The 20,346-nt window shown below is 37.1% G+C and overlaps 1 protein-coding gene across 3 annotated transcripts in view; it reads left to right on the forward strand.

Annotated features, from left to right (window-relative positions):
• Positions 1 to 20,346, forward strand: part of AFG2A (AFG2 AAA ATPase homolog A) — a 285,684-nt gene that overhangs the window by 191,678 nt on the left and 73,660 nt on the right. The window contains exon 15 of one of the 3 annotated variants that reach the window (XM_067530210.1): positions 18,840 to 18,972. The exons of the other annotated variants lie outside the window; for them this stretch is intronic. Within the exon in view, the coding sequence (XP_067386311.1) occupies positions 18,840 to 18,905 (66 nt within the window). The 3' untranslated portion in view covers positions 18,906 to 18,972. Of the gene's footprint in view, positions 1 to 18,839; positions 18,973 to 20,346 lie in introns of those variants that run through there. 3 annotated transcript variants of the gene reach the window in all.

Genomic DNA, 20,346 nt, shown 5'->3' on the forward strand with positions numbered 1-20,346 from the left:
GCCTGAGAAACCCATTGTTAAGATCACTCAGTGTGGCCTGTCTGTAGCAGACATTTCCTTCTATTTCTCTGGTATTGATGGGGTGGCAAAGGCAAATGATTGACACTCTCCATGATTGACTATGGAATGGAGCTACCATTTAGCAATGAGTAATAAGAGACTTGGGCAGTATTTGACATTGGAGGTGTCTGAGATACCTTAGTTATTTCCTATTCTAAGTAAAGGGAAAAGCTGATTGATCTGTTACCATTGTGTGGCACTGTGGGTGCAAGTTGACTTTTGAATGTACATTTTATTATATAACCAAATTATTGAACCAGCTACTCAGACTGCTGAACCATTCATTGAGCCTTGCTGTTCCCTATCAAGGCTCCAACACAGAACTGGAGTGACTTCTGCTTCATCTGTGGCAGTGGCTTGGTAATGTAGAGCAGGGGTGGGGAACCTTTTCCCTGCCAAGGGCCATTTTGATATTCCTACTTTCATTCACGGGCCATGTCGCCGATTCCGCCGCCGAATTCCCCCCATCGCCGCCGAAAAGGGGCAAACGGCGGCAGGGTTTCGGCAGCAGGAACTGCCCGCCCCCCCCCACAACCGCGCCGCCGCCGACTCCACCCCCTCGCCGCCGAAATGCCGCCGCCGTTTCCACCTTTTCGGCGGCACGGTTTTACAGTGTCCGCGGGGTGCCGTGGGCCAGTAACCGCCTCCGAGCTCCCGCCGCCGCCGAAAATGGGCAGACGGCGGCAGGGTTTCGGCGGCAGGGTTTCGGCGGCGCGCACTTCCCGCCCGCCCGCGGGCCGGATCAAATTCTTTCGCGGGCCGGATCCGGCCCTTGGGCCGGAGGTTCCCCACCCCTGATGTAGAGGAACACAGAAATTGGCTTTGTGTGGTGGAGGAGGAGGAGAACCACCAAGACAATACACGTGTGGGACCAGGAGCCAGAAATTACTGATTTCTAATCCCAGTTTTACCGTTAGCTTCTTATAAGGCTTTCAGTAAATCACTAAGACTCTGTATTTCTAAATTTCCCCAATTGCAAAATTGGAATACCCCCTATTGTGCAATGGTGTTATGTAGGTTAAGTTCTATAGCTAATATTAATAAAACGCTTTGAAGATGCAGAGTGCTGTGTTAATAGTTTCACTATTCAGTCTGATTATGATTGGCCCTGTTTCTCACTATCCCTTATAAATGTTTTTATATGTGTGAAGCCGTTATCTTAGAATAACAAGATTACAACAAGTACGAGAGAGAAAAGGGGGATTTATTTTGTTCCATCTGTTCATAGACCTGACTACAAAACCTATACCTTCTAATCATGTTTCACTTGCTGGGTAGCTTGCCTGACAGGAAACTCTTCTTCATAATGGCAGTTTGAAACTCCAACTGCAAATTGTCTTCACTCCTAGAGCTTTGAAGCAATGATCCATTTAATTGCTGGGTTATGGAACAGGAGGACATCAGGTGGAGTGTTGAAGCAGTCTTTAAGCAGTTTATAAAGAAACAAACTTGTTTCATTTTTGCCTCTAACTTGTCTTGGTGACAGGAACAAACTGTTCTGTTAAGTGTCTTTCACAGTAATACTACATTACGTTATATTTTATATGCATTTCTGAAAAAAAGGAGATTGTTTAATGCCAAAGAACTGGTTTAAATACCATTGCTCCTCAAAAGTCTGCCAAATCAGTGTTTTAAGTGTAATTCTGCCCCCCATGCATCTTCTTGCCTTTAGTTATTCCAGATTAGTGTGTATGACTCTTTAATGCTAAGGACCTGTACAACATTGACACAACTTGATGTATGTGAACTGTAAAGCAAAAAAGAAAAATTGAGTTAAAATGTAGTTATGGTCAGAAAAGCGAGTGTAAAAGTATCACCTTGCTCTGCAGATTTGTTTCTTTTTTGTATCTTGAGTCATATATGCTTTACTTTTCTGATTTAAAAAAGCTCAAAACATAAAGAACAGTTTGAGTCCTAAAACCCGGGTGATTTTTATAGGTCTGATGATTTTATTTTTTATATATATAATACATGTGTATTTGGGCATATCTGATATAGATGCTGTTGAGCCACAATAACCATGGAATCACATGATGCCTCTGTCTGCCAGGTGCTGAATGACAGGGGACAGATCACTTTATGATTGGCCTATTCTGTTCATTCTTTTTGAAGCATCTGGCATTGGCCACTGTCAGAGACTGGATAATGGACTAGATAGACCATTGGTCCAACTCACTATGGCCATTCTTATTTTCTTATGCCATTTCAATTTATTTGTTTTATTTATTTGGCCTTTTAGAACTCATTAAATGCACATCCTGTGTTATGGGCTCCCAAGGCACAAATTAGCACATGTAACACTTACTTAATACAGTATAATATCAAGGGCTACTGAGCATACCTTAAAGCATGATTATCCACCAGCAAACATATATAAAAACACAACCAATGCCACCCCATAGCCTCATAAATATCTCCAACTCCTCTTTTCAGAGTAGAATAGAACTTTAGGCTCTGAATCATATGTGCAATGCATGTCCAGGCATTCAGGAAGTTCAGGAAGGAGCATTCAGCACAGAAATGAGTTTTAAATTATGTTTTGCAAATTATTTCCTCCCCCAATGAAATATTTTTGTTACTTCCATGCACACTGAAGATCTCTCCGAAAGCAATCTGTGTGACACATCATAATTACCCTGGATTTCAAAGACATTTTATGTTTTGCAACTGATTCAAAATAGTCTGACTGTGGAGAGGGCATCTAATGTAAAATTGTTCTAAGTGACTTAGGAACCTACATCCCATTGTCAAAAGTGACTTAGGCACTTCAGAACCTAGTCTTATTAAAAGTTGATGAGATTTAGACCCTTTGGAAATGGGAATTAGGCTTCTAAATCACTTAGGTGCTTTTGAAAATTTGATTCCTAATCTATTTGTGCCTTCCCCAGCTGTGATATAGGGATGATTGTTATCCACCCCCTTCAAAGTGCTTTGAGGTGCAGTGGTATAAATTTAGACTCAGAAGACACACGGGTTTTCTGTGCCAGAGCTGGTGCCAAGTTGCTCTTCTGAGACAGTGCTCCAGAGAGAAGAGTGCAGGCTTTTTGCAATGCCCTTGACTATGATTCCTGGCTGTTGTGTTAATATTTTTTTAAATATTTTTTTCCTTGAGGTCAGAATTCCATTTTCTTTGACTGCAGCATATGTAACATTCACAGATATGACAATCAAAGATAGGTTCAGTGTAAATTAAACAAACGTAGTATTTATTATCTATTAATGGAATTGAAAGAAAATAAGTTAAAACTTAGATATATTAACTTGCATGCTATCCAAAGACAATGGAAGCTAGACTGATATGATAAATTCAGGTTAGATTAACAAAGCCTAATTCATTCATGCCTGGAATGAACTCTGATGAAGTTAATGGATTTACACCCATTTATATTAACTCTGAATTTGAAGAATTTGAATCTGAGTAGAAGTTGGAGATGAAAATGCCTTGTTAGGTCATCTCCCTGCCAGTGCAGAACTGCGCTCTGTAGTTATAGCAGATTGAAATATTACCTTGTCTGCACTAACGCAGAAATTTTCCTGGCTTCTGATAGCCTGTTAGAGATTTAGCCTGTTTGGGATTGGCACCTCTTCAGAGAAATTACGTGTAACAGGTATGGATAATTGTTCTAGGTCACACCTTGCTCGAAGCAAATCTCTGTTAACAACATGTAAATTACAATTTCATATTAGTGTCCTCCTTTTGCTCTGGAATTAAATATATTTTGGATGAGATATTGATAGAGAAATACAAACACATAGAAAATCATAAATCACTGGCAAAATACTGGGCAGGTGGGCTATAATGTCACATGTTCTGTACAAGTGCAACATTATTATCATGTAGTGACAATTAGCTCTCCAATGTTAAAAGTGACTAGCTTTTCATTATAAATCTCACTTTCCCCACCATCATCCTCTAAGTTTGCAAAAACTCAACCAATTCAGTTCTCCTATGCTGTCCTTTGCCAGAAAATTATTTAAACTTTTTTTGAGGGAAAGGGGGGATTTGAAAGGGAAGTGTGAAAATGAAATTGTATGTGAGAGATGACCTCATTAAACTGTTCTTATTTTTTGGAATGGGATACTATATCTCAAAATTTTGTAGCCTCAAAACTCAAAATATACTTTCTTTTACTGAATTTAATGAGTAAAGGTGAGGAATAAAAACCTACTGGATTCTATTCCCTGTTCTTACATCGTGTACTCTTTTTCACCTGTAACTTATATGGCACATTTTTTCAAAAACATCAAAGTGCTCTACAGACATATATCCTCTTTTACAGATTGGAAAGCTGTGACTCATGCAGTTGAAAGTGAGATTGCCAGAAGTCACACAGCAAGTCAGAGACAGAGCTGGCATTAGCATTTATTCTCCTGACTCTTTTCTCATACCTGGTCGTCCATTAGACCACACTGCTTCCTGAGCAAGTCACTTTTACTTCTGTTTCTTTTCCCCAGACAATACTACTTACTTACCTATTGCACAGAAGTGTGGAGAAAGCATTTAGAGGAATTTGACTTAAATTCCAGAGACAAACAGTTTTGAATGTAAATTAATCAACTTACTGTCATGAACACAAATTGTCTCTATATCACGTTGTGTTAATCAGGGGGGATATAAATTCCCAGCTTAATCCAAGACAAATGTCTATCCCTTTTGATCTATGTAGACTGTTCCAGACCCACCCTTCTCAGAGTCTTTGTAAGACTGAGCTTTTAACCAGAGAGAAAGGGACTGAGCACGATTGCCAACACTTGCCTGTGGAATTACACACGCAGTTCTTTCATTTCACGTACCCAATACAAAACTGAACAACAGTACAAAGCACTCTGTAATGTAATATATATATTGTGTGTGTGTGTGTGTGTGTCTGTAATATATATAGTACAGTACAAATTGCTAGATAAATAATAGTTTATAGACCAAATAACAATACTTCAGTGTATCCATTGCCAAAAATATTTGCTAAACTGAAGTTATGATTGGAAAAATGTGTCCATAATTTAAAGGATTAAAAACCGTAATAAATACTGTACTGGAAAGAAAGGAAGAGACAGAAAATTCAGTGCTAAGGCTATATTTTAAAAACACTCCTAAACACTGGAAACTATACTACAAACAACCTTAACACTGCTTGCTATTCCTGCCACCTTGTGCATCCTCCCACTTCCCTGAAATGCTATCACTTGCCTCAACGGGTGGGGGAACTTGATGGGGCTGGCCATAAAAGGGGGCAGTCCCAGCAGTGTGGGAAGGAGAGACACTATGTAGCTGACACTGAGAGACACTATGTAGCTCCTCCCATCCCCCATTGGAGTCTCTGGCACCCATTGGGCAGCTGGGGGAGGGAAGAGGGGCTGATTAGCCAACATTCCCCATTTTTCAAGATTTAACTTGGAACAGGTTCCACATGGAGCCTCTCAGCTCCATTCCAGCAGCCCTACCCAACCCACCCTGAACTAAGAATGGAAATCTGGCCTGGAAGGAGCTGCAGGTCTAGCTAATTGCCTATTTGGTGGTCAGGAAAGGATTTTTTTCTCTCATAGGCCAATTGGCAGGGAACCATGGAGTTTTTCATCTTCCTCACAGTACCCTTAAGCCACAGTGGGTTAAGCAGGAATGGGATTAGTACCTAACTGAGATAGTTGGTTGAGTTAATTTGTCAGAACTTGCAGTCAGTTTCCTGTGTAGTTAAAAGTATAAAATGAATGGTTCACAGAGATAGAAGACCTGAGATTTTGGTGACCCGCCTTGCGGAACAGGGTGAAGCCTTGTGAACTTCCTGGGCCAATGTCCTCACCTTCTTCTCTCTCTGTCCCCCTCACTGAGTCCTGGGGGTAGGCTGAGGAGAGCTTATACTGAATTATAGGTTATATGGCAAGAACCCTGTAAGCCCTGCACTAGAACCAATTAAATGTCTGGTATAGGAAAAGATGGGTGATAGTGCCCCTTGCCTGCATTTAAGTTTAATAATAGTTGTGCCACTTAAAATCCATCCATGTATCTGTACTCATTTTACCACTGTGTCCCCATCAGTCTCCATATCCCTCTTATAAAGAAACGCAGCTTGACACTGGTTCTCTACTGAGGCCTGTTCTCTTCAGCTTTCCTATTGTGTTTAATATGCTGCTGACAAATGGCACAATTCTCTGCTTCTAGAACTGTGCTAGAATCTGTCGTGGCTTCCTCCTGATTATGCTTCATCATTGGAGTGATGAGTCAAGAGTGGCTAACAAGGGAGGTGGATCATTTTGAAGCAATACCAGGGATTAAAGAAGGTTTCAGCAATGGACAGATGGGATGAGGTGAGATGGAGTTGCTCCAGACTGATGTCCTGAATCATTCTACCAACCAGCTGCCAGAAACCTTTCCTTCCCTTTTCCCCCTCAAAATTATTTAAATATAGTTAATTGCTAGAGGTATAGTCTCCTCTAATCATGTGCATTTCAGTCGGGATACTTCTATACTACAGTTTCCCATGTGTTAGGAAATAATTTTAAAATGTTTTTAACAGTTTGTGCTTATAGGGTACATTTATAACTAGATTATGCAAGGTTAATAAATAATTAATAGTTGTTTTAGACTTTTATGGAGTTCAACAGGACTACGTTGCTTATTAACATCTATAATATGTATTGCTCACGTCTGCAACATATTTATAACATCTGTTAATCATTTATTAAACCTTTATAAACTATTTAAAAATGTACCCTCGATGTAAAGCATAACCAAGTTGAGAAGCTATGCGTAAGTACAGTTTAAACTTGGTTGTGGTTGAAACCAGTTCTAATGTTGATTGGTTGACCAATTCACCATAAACAAATGCTTATGCAAGTTTCTAATCTTGTAGACGAAACCTGCATTTGTAACTGAGAAAGAACAAATTATTCTCTAAGCAGACCACCTGCTTATTCACTCTTGATCCCTTTTAGCAGCACTGATATTCAGTAGATTTTATCTTTTATCTTGCTATGTTTTTGTGAGAATGCCGTGTGTCTGCTGTTTTCAGGCAGCTATATCTGTGTAGCTTTGCTTGTTGGATAGGCTTTATTTTTATAATCAACTATTTCATCATTATATATTATTTTAAAGTTAAAAAGTAACCATATTTTTTCTCCTTTGGAATATAGTGGAATCTAACATGTTGAAAAATATGTAGTATTTTTCACTAATATTAAAGAAAATTTTTAAAAATGCATTTTACTATTTTGGGCCAGATTCACCTGTACATCTTACTCCAGTTTTACAAGCTCCTGAACCAGGTCTGTTGTATCAGGCAATAACGGAGAATATATGCCTCCTTTCTGATAAGATTTGATGCTCTGTAGGGTTTATTTTTGAATGTTAAAACATATAATTTCATTTTTTCAAAAATTGGTGCCAAAAGTCATTATTTTGGTCCCAGTTCAGCAGGACACTTAAAAACATGTCCAGGAGTAGTCCACTGATTTTAATATGACCTCTCACATACTTAAATTTAGCAAAGACCTGACTAAATCAGGGCCTTGGTTTTGAGTTCCATTTTAAGTACCATTAATTTCAATGGTAGCTACAGGGTTCCCAGTTTTTGTTTTTAAATCTGAACAGTTATTTAGGAGCTTAATTGTAGTTGTGTACTGCTGCGTACCATGTCCATTATTAGAAAACAAAACAGTCAAAAAATAAAAAGTAGATCTTTTTTCTGTGTATCTTCTTTTTTGGTAAATAAAATGAAGAATCTCCTGCAGACCTCAGAGATTAAATTGTTAAAATAAAAAATAAAATGTGTGCCGAGGGTATATATTTAACGGTTGTTAATTGTATTTACAAAGTAGAACTTGTTCTCTGTCCTTTGTAATCAGCATAATATTTAAAGCAGAGCCAAATGGTTTGCCAAACTTCTGTGGCTTCCAGGCACCTTAGGATGACTGTTCTCTCATATATAGAGATGAGGTTACTGAAGCTCTCCATAGTGTATAAAAAAGAAGCAAATGAAAAAGAGTTTAGTTACTTCAGAGTCTCAAAAACAGATGTTTTAACAGCCTCAGAGGTAACCAAATATGCTTGTGTGTGTATATGTGTAACCATGTATGCATTGTCTATATCTTACCAGAGATAGTTCAGTTGATACCCAGTGCCCTCCTAGCTGCGGCCATGTTTTGTACAATGACATGGAAGGACAACATTTCTCTGATCATTTGAAAATATTCCTAATGTCAGTAATACAGTACAAATCCAATTTTCAGAGGATTTGGAAGACATCTGAGAGGATTTGGCAAGCAAAGAAGCAGATACATGAGGTGTATTGAAGATTAGTCATGTCTCCAGACAGTGGCTGATTGGAGCTGGATATTATTATTTGTACCGCAAGGAAGATTAGGGGCCTCGATTAGGGTCTTATTGTTCTAGATGCCGAACAAACATGTAATGCAAAGATGGTCCCTGCCCTGAAGACCTTGCAATCTAAGTATGAGGTAAGGGACAACTGGTAGATACAACAAACAGAAGTTCTGTGGCACTTTAAAGACTAACAAATTTAATTTTAGCAGGAGCTCAACAAACAGAAGGGAGCACAAGGTAACGATGAGATGATTAATGGATGACCTTCTGAGACCAGGACTATACAAAACTTTATTTTTTTTTAAATGTATCTATTCCCAGAAATTCTAGATCTTGGAGAATTTTCAGAAAATACCTGTATCTGATCATATTTCTCTTTTGGCATATGATAAAGACATGTTTCATCCAGATTCCTTCTGCCATGGGGATATATTGTAGTATGTCTCTGTGCAAATTTCTGTCTTCTCTTTTATTCTTTATTTTTGATCCCACCTACACAATATTTTCTAGACAGAATCTTTTAAAGATGGTTCTTTAAGAAGATAGCTTTGAAATCTTTGTTATGGACACAAATTTAACATGTAGGAGTGGTTGTCATTTTCTGCTGTGTATTGCTTCTGTCTGCCAGTGTTTCTACCAATCTGCTTGAATATTTTCGGCAAGCCATTTTAATTTCTTTTCTCTTGGGGAATTTATAAACTGTTGTTCCATTGGTTGGAGGGGTATAACTTAAAGGTACCTGATCCTGCATTTCTTCTAGACTCCAAATTCCTGTTGAGGACAATTGGAGTTTAGGACTTCAAGGAATACAAGATTGTGCCCCAAGAGTGAGTTAGGTTAGGATGGGATGTCATGACGAAGGGCCTGGTTCTGATCACATTGATAGCAATTGGACTGATGGAGTTGCTCACTTACTCTGATATAAGTGAGACCAGAATCAAACCCTAATATTTAAATACTTGAAGCAGTCTGGTGGTTTTTGTAATTTGTAATTATTTTAACAACTTCATATAGTGTTTTAAATGTGCTATTTAATATACGCTTACGTGTGAACAAAATATACAAGATATTGTGTACATCTTACCAGGTCTATTTAACACTTACTAAAAAAAAAAATCAAATTCTTCTAATGCTCTTATCCAGTTATATTCCTTTTAAGTATGTCGTGTTGTCATCTTTTGATTATTCCTTATCGTTGCTTTCAGGAGGAACCTCTTATCTATGAGTAGCATTCTAAGCCAGTTGATAAATCGGACATGCCAGTGCTGTTAACAGAAAAGGGGTTGGGCCTCACTTAGCCAATAGTATGTGAGAATACATGTAACTGGAAACATTTGTTTTCTTCTGTTTGTGAAATTGGGGAAGGCCCATTGCCAGGAGAAGAGCATCAAACAATATTATAATGCCGTTTGATGTTTCTTGTTGGGGCATAAATCTTGCTCTGGCGTTAATTAGTTTTTGGTTTTTTTAAATCCTGTAATAATCCAACTATATAAAATCATTTGTTTGCATGCACTAAAACACTGAAGTCTGCGTAGATGCTATTTGAGGTTACAGAGGCTATAGTAAAGCCAAAGTCAGAGGTCAGTCTGTGTAATAGATCTCCACTTTCTGTTTCTTAAAAATTTCTCCAGCAATTGCAGGGCCCAGTAATGCCAGGTATTGAACACTTGCTGGGAGGTAATGAGTGCCTTCAACTCCTATTTACATCAATGGCTGCTGTTGGGGCTCAGTACATGAGCCAGGAATTTAAGCAGGATAGACAGGATAAACAGTTGTGGTGCCTAGTGGACTTTTATTTTTTCTGAACAAATCAAGACCTTAAACATCTTTGAAGTTAACAGCTAGTATCTATTTTAATGAGTATTTTTGTATTCTGAACTTTTCTTACCCTGTGTTGGTGTTTGTTTTCAGTAGAATTCTCCTAATGAAGTCACAACATTGAATGGTTGATTAGCCAAGCAAAGCAGCTGTTTCATTTAAGAGACGAGACCATTCAAAAAATCCTGACAGGACTTAACATGATATAAAATAGTTTAATGAATAAAAATACAAGAATACAAATTATAGTCACTACATTTCTTTATTTTTTCATCTTTTTAATATAGAAACTGTCAAATATACTGGACACCTATTTGCTGTCTGATTATGTCCTATTTAACTTCTTGCCAATGGCCAAATGCTTCCTCATGAAGTAGGATTTATGCCTATTTTGTCCACATTAATTATTATACTTTAACATTCACTACCTTGAGGCTAAATCTGTTCATTGAGAAAAGTCTTAAAGGACACATAAATAAGATGACCACTGTATTAAGGGAAGTCTACTGTACAATAAAATAAGCGTTTATAATTGTTTTCATATGCTTCCTTGCTTAAAAAAACTGTTCCTTTTACACATGCTCAAATTTGATATTGTCATAAATCAGTGAAAGTGTTTTGGTTTTATTAGGAGTGAGAATCCATTTTTTTTAGTGGTTTTTGAATCTGGCATTGGGGGCCAGAAACACCCAAACTCTGTACTTGGCTGTAACATATACTCTTTTTGGATTCATGGACAATACACTTGGACACAGGTTCCCCATATGTAACATAGAGGATTATAATTAGAACGATCAACAACATTAAACAGCATTATCATTGGCCCCTGGACACATGCACACTCTCTCTCTCTCTCTCTCTTTTACTCTCTGTGATCTGAGAACCCTGGGCCCAAAAAAACATCTTGTGGAACTTTTTGTCTAAACCAGTAAGTGTTTGTGAAAGGTTTTGGCTTTGGTAAAACAGCATATTTTTGACAAAATGAAATTTTATTGAAAATGTTCAGACCAACTCTAATTATAATACTTGCATATCATATCAAACTGTTATAAAGATTGATTAATTAATTTAATGTTACAAAATCCTTTGAAGATAAAAAGTGGAGAATAAATGCTTCGTATTATTATTATGCTATCTTCTCCAGGTGGTGTGGTGATGTATTTTACGTATTTACTTTCATGAAAACCATTAAAACTCTACAGCTCCAGAATGCATAATGTGGATAATTTGTGTAGAAAGAGTAAGAGAACTGTTTTATACTACGGCTAATTTTTTACATAGCCTTTGATGAGCTAACACTTTTTCTTGAGATTAGTGTATGACTCACAATGCATATCCACACCCACTTACCTCTCCCTCCGCTTATACATTTAAAAGAAAAAAAAGGTTAAGGCTATATATAAATAAAGATAGTTGAAAGTTGACACACTTCCAGAGCTCCCAGCTAAAGAATATTGAACTTGCAGTACATCAGAATAAACTATGGACACAAAACTGTCGTCAGAACCACCTGCAGTGTTGTTTTTATTTTGTGTTGCTCCTTTAACTTAGTTGTGAGTAAACTCAAGTAGAGTTGTGAGTTTTAGCCATAATACCGCAGGTGTCCAGTAGGCTCTGATTTCCGTTTGTACTATAGTTAATAGTCTCAAGAGACAGTGGTGTCCTCAAGGGACAGTATTCTTTCCAATGTACAGTATAAATAGAGTGGTTTTTATGGGTGGGTGGGGTCTTCAGTCTCTCTCTGAACCAGACCTGGTTGGGATTTTTCTGATAAAATTGTTTTTCATTGGAAAATGCCAGTTTGTCAAAACTGAAATATTTCACATAAATGCTTAGGTTTTGATGAATATTTCACAGATATATATGCAGGTTTCCTTGCCTGGCAGGAAACCAGTGGCTTTGGTTCAGCCCCACAGTTGGGGACCCCAGGCTTCTAGGGCTTCTCAGAGCCAGGAGCTTTAGAACCCTAGCTCTAGATGGAATTTTCAGGGCTTTTAGGCTTCCCAGTCTATGGCGGGAGACTTCTCTGACTCCCGGGCTCCCTGGACTGTCACTGAATCCTTGGGAGCAGTCCATAGAGTCGCTTGGATGGAGGGGAGCTGTGGCTGCTGTTTCTTTTTAAAAAAAGCAATGAACTGAAACAGTTTGATTTTTCTTAAATTAATTTTTATTTCCTTTCTGTAGGGAATTTCTTAATTTCAAGTTTTTGTTCTAAATCAGAATGAAAACTTTTTTGAAATGTTGACATTTCCTATGGAATGGAAATTCCAAGTTTTGGCCACTACCACTGTAACATGGTCTTACATGGCTTATATAACCCGAATTTAAAAATACATCTTTTTTCCTAGTGAAGGCACAGCTATAGATGGAGTTTGGAATTATTATAGGCTGCGATGATACCCCTGTTTATAGTTATGGTTGCCCAACAGTTTCCAATATAAGATCCCGTTTTCAGTTGCTGGGTATCTGCTGCAGGTTATTTTATGGAAAATGTTACCAAAAATGATTGAGCCACCTCTCAGGACAAGTTTAGGGAAAAATACATTAAGTATGTTTTGACCATGTTAAAAGAACTTCTTATAACCATTTGGTTGAGAAGCTTTAGAATCTACATTCTTTGAAGACCAGAGACTTGCAATTTGGCAAGCGTGTTGCCCCTATCTCAGGTATGTGCCTTTTGACATTCAAGTGAAAATTTACCCAAATTTAACCAAGTTATGAGTCTGTGAAAATCTTAGTTCATACATGCTCACTAAAAACTTGCTAGTGTTTCAAGCTAAATTTTCCAAAGATCGTGCTGCAATGAGTTGTCAGCATTCCTGTGCTGTCAGCAAATAGCTGTGAAATCTACTGGCAGAATGTGCGTTTTGTCTCCTTCTAGTGGGTGGCCTACATAGTGGATGACCACCTACTACAGCTGTCAATAAATCTGTTAGTTCAAATATGCTGTGAAGCCTCCAACCCTACTGATGACCCATTTGGAGTCAATATAATTCCATGTGATGAAATTTTTTTTCTTTTTAAAAAACCTACACAATTACACATACCAAATTTGAGAGAAAAGTTTCCCCCAGATTTCTATCTATGCTATATATATATATATATAAATTTATAGCAAATTGGGCACTGATACAAAGAATCCATGTAGTGATAAATTTTGTCCCATTTGTTTAAAAAAAAAAAAAAAAAGACAAAGGAAGGAGAGAGAGCACAGACATTAACAACATAGTTAAATCCAGATGGATATCTTTAAAAAAATGTTATGTATGAAAATGGTATTTTATGGCAATAGCAAATAAAGCTTTAGTGTGCTAGGTTTTAGCCTCAGGTGTTTGGCTGGTATCCCAAGCTCTGCTTCTAACGCTGTGTCAAAGTATACAAGCATAACCCATCATTGTGTGTTATGTGTAAAAGATACTAAAGTCTTGAGGGTAACATGTTTAGACAATGGGAAAAGTTGGGCATATTCTCCAGAGGGGATTTAAAATGTGCGTATCAAAGGAATGTAAGGATATCCATTGTTCTACAGTTCATCTTTCATATTCATTTTCCATTTCTGTGTAGAGCAGGTCTTATCTGTCAGACTGTGTATGTATTCATTTTTAATATCTCACGGCTCTACTTCCAAGTTAATGTGTTACACTTACTTTTAGGAACTTCTATGATAAGAAGAGAGCCATGCTAGTCAGAAACACTTTTAAACAGGATTCTTCCCCGTAACATTCTAACAGAGTTTCAAAATGGTTTGTATAGCCAATGTAAAGATGCCTAGACAACAATTTGTAAAACGTTTTGTAACATGGATTCCTTGTTCTGTACCGGCCAGGGAAACCATTTTGAAACCACACTAACACCTCTCTGGATATAAAAGTGTTAAAACTTCTGACTAACAGTTTCCTTTTAACATGGATGGGATCTAATGAAACTTTCTTTGCCATATCTGAAAATTGATTAAATACTGTCATTAGGCATCTTGTTGAAAAAAAAAGTCATCATCCTTCCTGGTATTGTAGATAATGTTACTGAAGGCATTTCTGTTCTATCAGTTCAGAATAAGATCGGTGAACTGTTACTATGTGTGGTCAAAAATTTTCCATTGAAATGTTTTTTTCAATGGAAAAGTAGGTTTTGACAAAATTTTTCATAAAAAAATGGTCTAGTTTCCACAGAAAAAATGACTTTTCATTGAAAAACCCAAAACTTGAAAAGCAAACAATTTTCAGTTTTTGGACTGAAAACCAAAAAAAAAAAAATCTATTTGGAAAGGCTGCTATAGTGCCTCCTGGAAGTAATAATTCAAGCACCTCATGCCCCCATTCTTCATTCTGGTCTGTGTTCTCCCAGTGGACTATACTTCTCATGATACACTACAGTCAGGGTCTCCCACCATTGAGCAAGAGGAGCAATTATGGTGCATCATAGCAGATACAGTCTAGCAGGGAGCTCCATTCATAGAGAATAGTGATGTAAGACACCTAAACGAAAACTCCCATGAGACACCACAGCAGCATTTCTGAATCAAAGATTTTGTTTTTTAGGCCAAATGTTTTTTGGAGTGGGGTTTTTTGTTTTTTTTCCCCAAAAAAGTGGAAAATTTTCCCCAAAGGGGGAAAAAAACCCATACATTTTCAGCTGTATCAAACTCCTGAAGGAAGTGTAGAGGGCTTTGAAAATTTCGAGATTACGTGAAGTTTGCTGATACTGGGAAGCTACTTGGTGCCATTTAACATTTAGGGCCGCATCTGCAGCTGGTGTAAATTAGCGTAGTACCATTGAAGACAATGCTAATCAACAGGTGAGGATATAGCCATTACATCTTAACAGGCATGTGTGTATATAGTAACAGTGACTTGTCGCATATCACTAAGGACTAGATTTCATTGAAGTTGAGAGGGCTGCCAGTGGAGTAAGGTACCCTCCAGCACAACTGAGGGTGTAAGAATCTGATGATGGGATTATTCACATGCTGAAAGTTAGGCAATGTGCTTAAGTACCTTCCTGAGTTGGAGCCTGTGTTTTTAGGATCAGATTTATTCCCAGGTCATACTGGCACTGTTCCATCAAGAGGGAAAGCTGTGGTGGCCGCAAACTATCTCCTGTAAGGGTACATAGCAAGCAATCATAGTTCCAAAAGAATCCAGTGGTTGAGGAGGAGGCATGGCAAAGAGATGTGCTGATTCAGTGTATCTCTTACACAGACATTGCTGGACAAGGTTCTAACTGAAGCTAGATCACATGTCAAAGCTGCCTTCTCCTGGCAGAGTGCTCAAGTTTGGACTTATGGCAGCAAGTCTGTTTGTCCTTTCTTGGGATGAATCCACTGAGGGACACAAAGAGATCACCTAGTGATGATTCATCACCCTGTGCAAGTTGGATATATTCAGTCCATTCTCTGCTTAAAAATAAGACTTGGTAAAATTAATGCACTTCAGTACAGTTTTCATCAGTTATGATTGTCATTAATAGAGCCTAACTTACTACCTGATTCAGAGGCACTGCTCTAATGGTGGTTTTATTCAATTATTTTTGAGTTACTGTGATATTCAACATGAAATTTGGGGGAGGTAATCGAAGGGATATGTTAAGCACTGTAAATAATAATACAAAGCAGATCCTGAAACAAATTCTCCAAAATGTTCACAGTGAGTGCCTAAATTTATGCACCTAAATCCCAAATTTAGGCATTTAAATATAAAATAGTCTGATTTTTTTAGAGGGGATGAACACAAACAGTTCCCATTTAAATAAAATATACATAATACACACAAACGCTCACATAAAATAAAAAACCATATTTTAAAATGTTGGCCTTTATTTAGAAGTGCACTAGCTGAATAATTTCCTGGGAAAAGAGCTGTGCCTCATCTTTGAGGGAGTAAACTCATGATCCTATCTCTTGTAGCTGAACAGTGAAACTCAGTGACTCACTGGGTGGAAAATGCAGTTTATTTCCCACTGCACGCACACACTGATGCTGTCTAGTGATTATAATTCCTTTATTGATTACAAGTGGAACTTGGTATGCCTGATTTGTATCAATAACCATTTGAATATTTTCTTCTAGATTTTTGGATATGGTAATGTCAAATAAAAAATATTGTAGCATTGTTTTAATAGTTAACACAAACTTAATGGTTTTGCACCAAATTAGAAAGTCAGATTACACCTTCAATTCCATGAACTTTTTTCAGATGTTTTGGATCTGTTTCTAAGTTAGTGTAACAGACTTTCATATGTTTAACTGTTCCAGTTCATTTCTGCAAGGTAGATGCAGTTAGGGAATTAATTTAGTGTATGTGTGATGCAACATTTGGCACATGTAAAAAGCCTATGTAATAGTTTAATCATGTGCTCTCTTCAAATCCAGTTCTCTGATATTACACCTGATAGAACTACTTTTTAAACAATTTTAGAAACACCATGAAATAAGTTGCATCTGCTTTACCTTGCAAATAACATCTTAAAATTAATGTAAAATGTTTCAGATAGAACCATTTCTTTGATAAACATACCATTATTTAACAATAACTCCTGTGGGTTTGCTTTTAAGTTACTGTGTGTTAGGTCTATGTGTGCCAGGAGGTACTGTTTAAAAGATAGTTTGGTTAAATACTTTTGTTATATATATTACCTCTTATAAAGCAGTTACACTGAAATTCACTGAAGTAGATTGTAGAACACAAGGCAAAAAGTTTGGGAAATATGTAACACAAACATTTATTTGGAATAATTAATTGTGTATCTTAATTAAAAAAACATAGGAAGTCAAAGCAACATCTGACATAACTTACAGTGTGAGAAGGTGAGTGAGTTAATAGCTTTTTTTAGACCAACTTCTTTTGGGGAAGAGACAAGCTTTTGAGCTACACAGAGCTCTTCTGGTATCCAGACTCGAAGAAGCCCAGTATCCTGTCTTCCAATAGTGACCAGGGCCAGATGCTTCAGAGGGAGTGAACAAAAACAGGGCAATTATGAAGTGATCTGTCCCCTGTTGTCCAGTCCCAGCTTCTGGCAATCAAAGGTTTAAGGACACCCAGGCGTGGGATTTATTTCAGAGATAGTCAATCATGTATTTCTTTAAGCAAATGTTGATAAAAGATTTGGGATTATTAGAGAAAGAGAAAGCCCTTTCTTACAATTTTACTTTGTAAGGGAGATTTTGGTCAGCATCTTCTACCCTTGCTGACTCTGAGTAGTACTTTGCTCTCTGTTCACTTTCAACAATTATGTTGGTATAATGTAAAATTAACAAGTATCATGAACTCAAATCAAGTTTTATATGCATAGTTTGCAAAGTATTTAGAGACTGGATCTAGGAGAGATGAAAGAGTAAAAGAAGGACCAAATCACATTTTAGAACTCAGAGAGCTATATATTAGCATGATTTTAGTTGAAATCAAAATTTTCATTTTAATTCACTATGGAAACCATGAAAAATTAGTTTTTCAGGGCTTGTGTTATCTATAAACAATATATGTTTTAGCTGAAACCTCTTTGTAGATGAAAATTCAAACGTTGCCCAAATCCAAGACTAAACAAATAATTTAATCTCATGGAGAAGCCTTCATTACTCAGATATTAGCCATTCTGTTACTCTGCCTAGTAAAGTTTTTTTGTTAAATCTATTATGTATAAATTCTACTGCCATACTTCATCTAAAGGAAGATGTCAAATGCATAAATATATAAAAACTATGTTAAAGATCTGAAATAAAATAATACAAAGAAATGAACAATGGAGTTAAAACTCCCATTCCAAGATTAGACCTTGACACTGCCATGCATTCTGAACAGGCATAGGTTGTGCCTCCACCGCCGTTGAAGTGTGCCTGAGCACACAACACAGCAGGATTAGAGCCTTAAATTATCCATGATTTAAATTTTGCAGGGCACTAAATTACTAGAACATCTCTCTGTACAAAAACTAGTTACATACAAATATTTACCTACCTCACAGAGAAAGTGCTCTGAGCTCATTAGATGGTGCAGTGTCATAATTATTTTTTATACTGCATGTTACTTTGAATTTACAATTATGCTTTTTGCATTCCCTGGATAGGTGCATTACATAGTTGAGAAAACAGATTTTTATCATATGTATATATTTTAATTACATATAAAGTTACAGTATCCACCACAGTATCTATGGCAGAACCGACCCTTTGTGTCGCACCATCTTTGTCTCAGATGTGTTAGGGGCTCAACAAATGTACAGTACTGTAAACAATCTAAATATCCTTCTTTTCCCAATGATTTCTCTGTCTCTTTCAAAGAAGGATGAAAGACTGAAATGCAGATTGTTTCCATTCAGTCTGATTGAACAGATGTATGGGTATGAAACTGAGAAGAGCATTCGCATAGGCAAAAAGAGAAATAGCATTCTACAGTTGCAGATGGATGTGTGTGTGTGTGTGTGTATGTGTGTAATGCTCTGTGTATAATTATGTATCCTATATCCACCCCAAATCGCTCATCTAGCACTTCCATCAGCAATGGAATTGTTTCTAGTTGAGCTATTGAATTCTCTTAGAGCTTTCATGGGTGCTTAATGATTAAATCTGAGAAATTTAAAAACAGATGAAGCCTAGTGTTCTAGAGTACACTGTGGAGCTTGAACATATTTTCCCCTGTTTGATTAACAGGAATCCTCGGCAGTGGGTCAAGTCCAGAGTTCCTCGCAGAGCAGAACCCCAGTTATAGCTGAGTAGGCCTTCATGAGTTTCTTCAGCCTTAGGATCAAATTATGTTGATATCATCAGAATTTCACTCAAGAAATAAAATATGAAGTACCGTATGACAGGAGCAGGCTCTTCATTATTTGCAGGGACATGGAGAGTTTACTGAAAGTATTTCCTATGCTCAGTAAAAAGTGTACCACTTTGGAGGGGGGGAAAGGAGGAATCAGTTATGTGTTTCTTTGTCTCAGGAACATTTGAGCCTCAGAGTGTCCAGTGCCTGTCAAGTTGGATAGTAAATCTTCCAGAAAATCTGAAACCAACTGAATTGTGAAACTCTAATGCTGTTTATACTTAATTATGTTCAGGTCTGCTGGGAATAAATATTAAAATCTGAGATCTCAATATTGCAGATGCAGGAGAATATTACTGCAGAGGAGTTCTTCAGCACTGATCCTATTACCTCTCTGTGGGGATTAAACTAGTTAGGTGAATTCTGTTGGTTTTTTTTTTTTGCTAGGATGATGGTCATTTTGTAATTTAATTTTAAGAACTGAATGTTTTAAAAAGTGATGTGTTCAAACTTGTGTTTTGTACAAGAGTTTTCCGCAAAGCTTTGACTTACAAAGCATACAGATTGAAATTTAAGCAGATGGTGTGTGCAGGGGGAGGTTGAAGGGGAATATTCAAAATTAAGTTTTGACTTATCTTAAGTAGAAATGTAGTCTTTCCTTAAAAATCTGACAATAATCCATAACTCTGTTTGAACGTATCGAAACTTATATTTTAGTTGTTTTCCTATTTTATGGGAACTTCCTCTTTAAAAAAAAAAAAAAAAAAAAAAAAGAATCTTTCTATTCACTATCAATACACATGATCATAATAGCATACAAATTACAGGCAAAAAAACCATATAATAATTTCCTTTTTATAAAGTCACAGAGTAATACCTAAGATACTGTAGGTATTTCCAGGATTTAGTATAGAGAAAATTAATAGAATCTTACATATCTTTTAATGATAACTATTGAAAAATATTGACTTCTTAATTACATTGTCTTCTAATCAGTCACTCTGCATATGCAGAAATGTTCCTTACAGTACAATTTCTAGTGTGTTGTCCAGTTTAGTTTTAAAATTTTAAGCAATGGGGCTTCTGCCACTTAATTAGGAAAGCTGTTCCACAGCTGAATTCCTCTCATTGCCTGGAAATCTCGTAAAATACTGTCTTTATCAGCCCAAGTTCCAGCTGTACTTTGCTCGTTCTTTTCGTATGTCAGAAGGAAAATCCAAATCTTTTTAAAGCCAGAGAAACTCAATAGAAGAATCATAGAAATATAGGACTGGAAGAGACCTCAATATGTCATCTAGTCCATTCCTCTGCACTGAGGCAGGACTAAGTGTTATCTAAACCATCTTTGACAGATGTTTGTCTGACCTGTTCTTAAGAAGCTCCAATGATGGAGATTCCACA

Source organism: Emydura macquarii, unplaced genomic scaffold, assembly GCF_026122565.2.
Source record: "Emydura macquarii macquarii isolate MOO-44397 ecotype Brisbane River unplaced genomic scaffold, CSIRO-AGI_Emac_v2 contig_3044, whole genome shotgun sequence".
NCBI lineage: Eukaryota > Metazoa > Chordata > Testudines > Chelidae > Emydura > Emydura macquarii.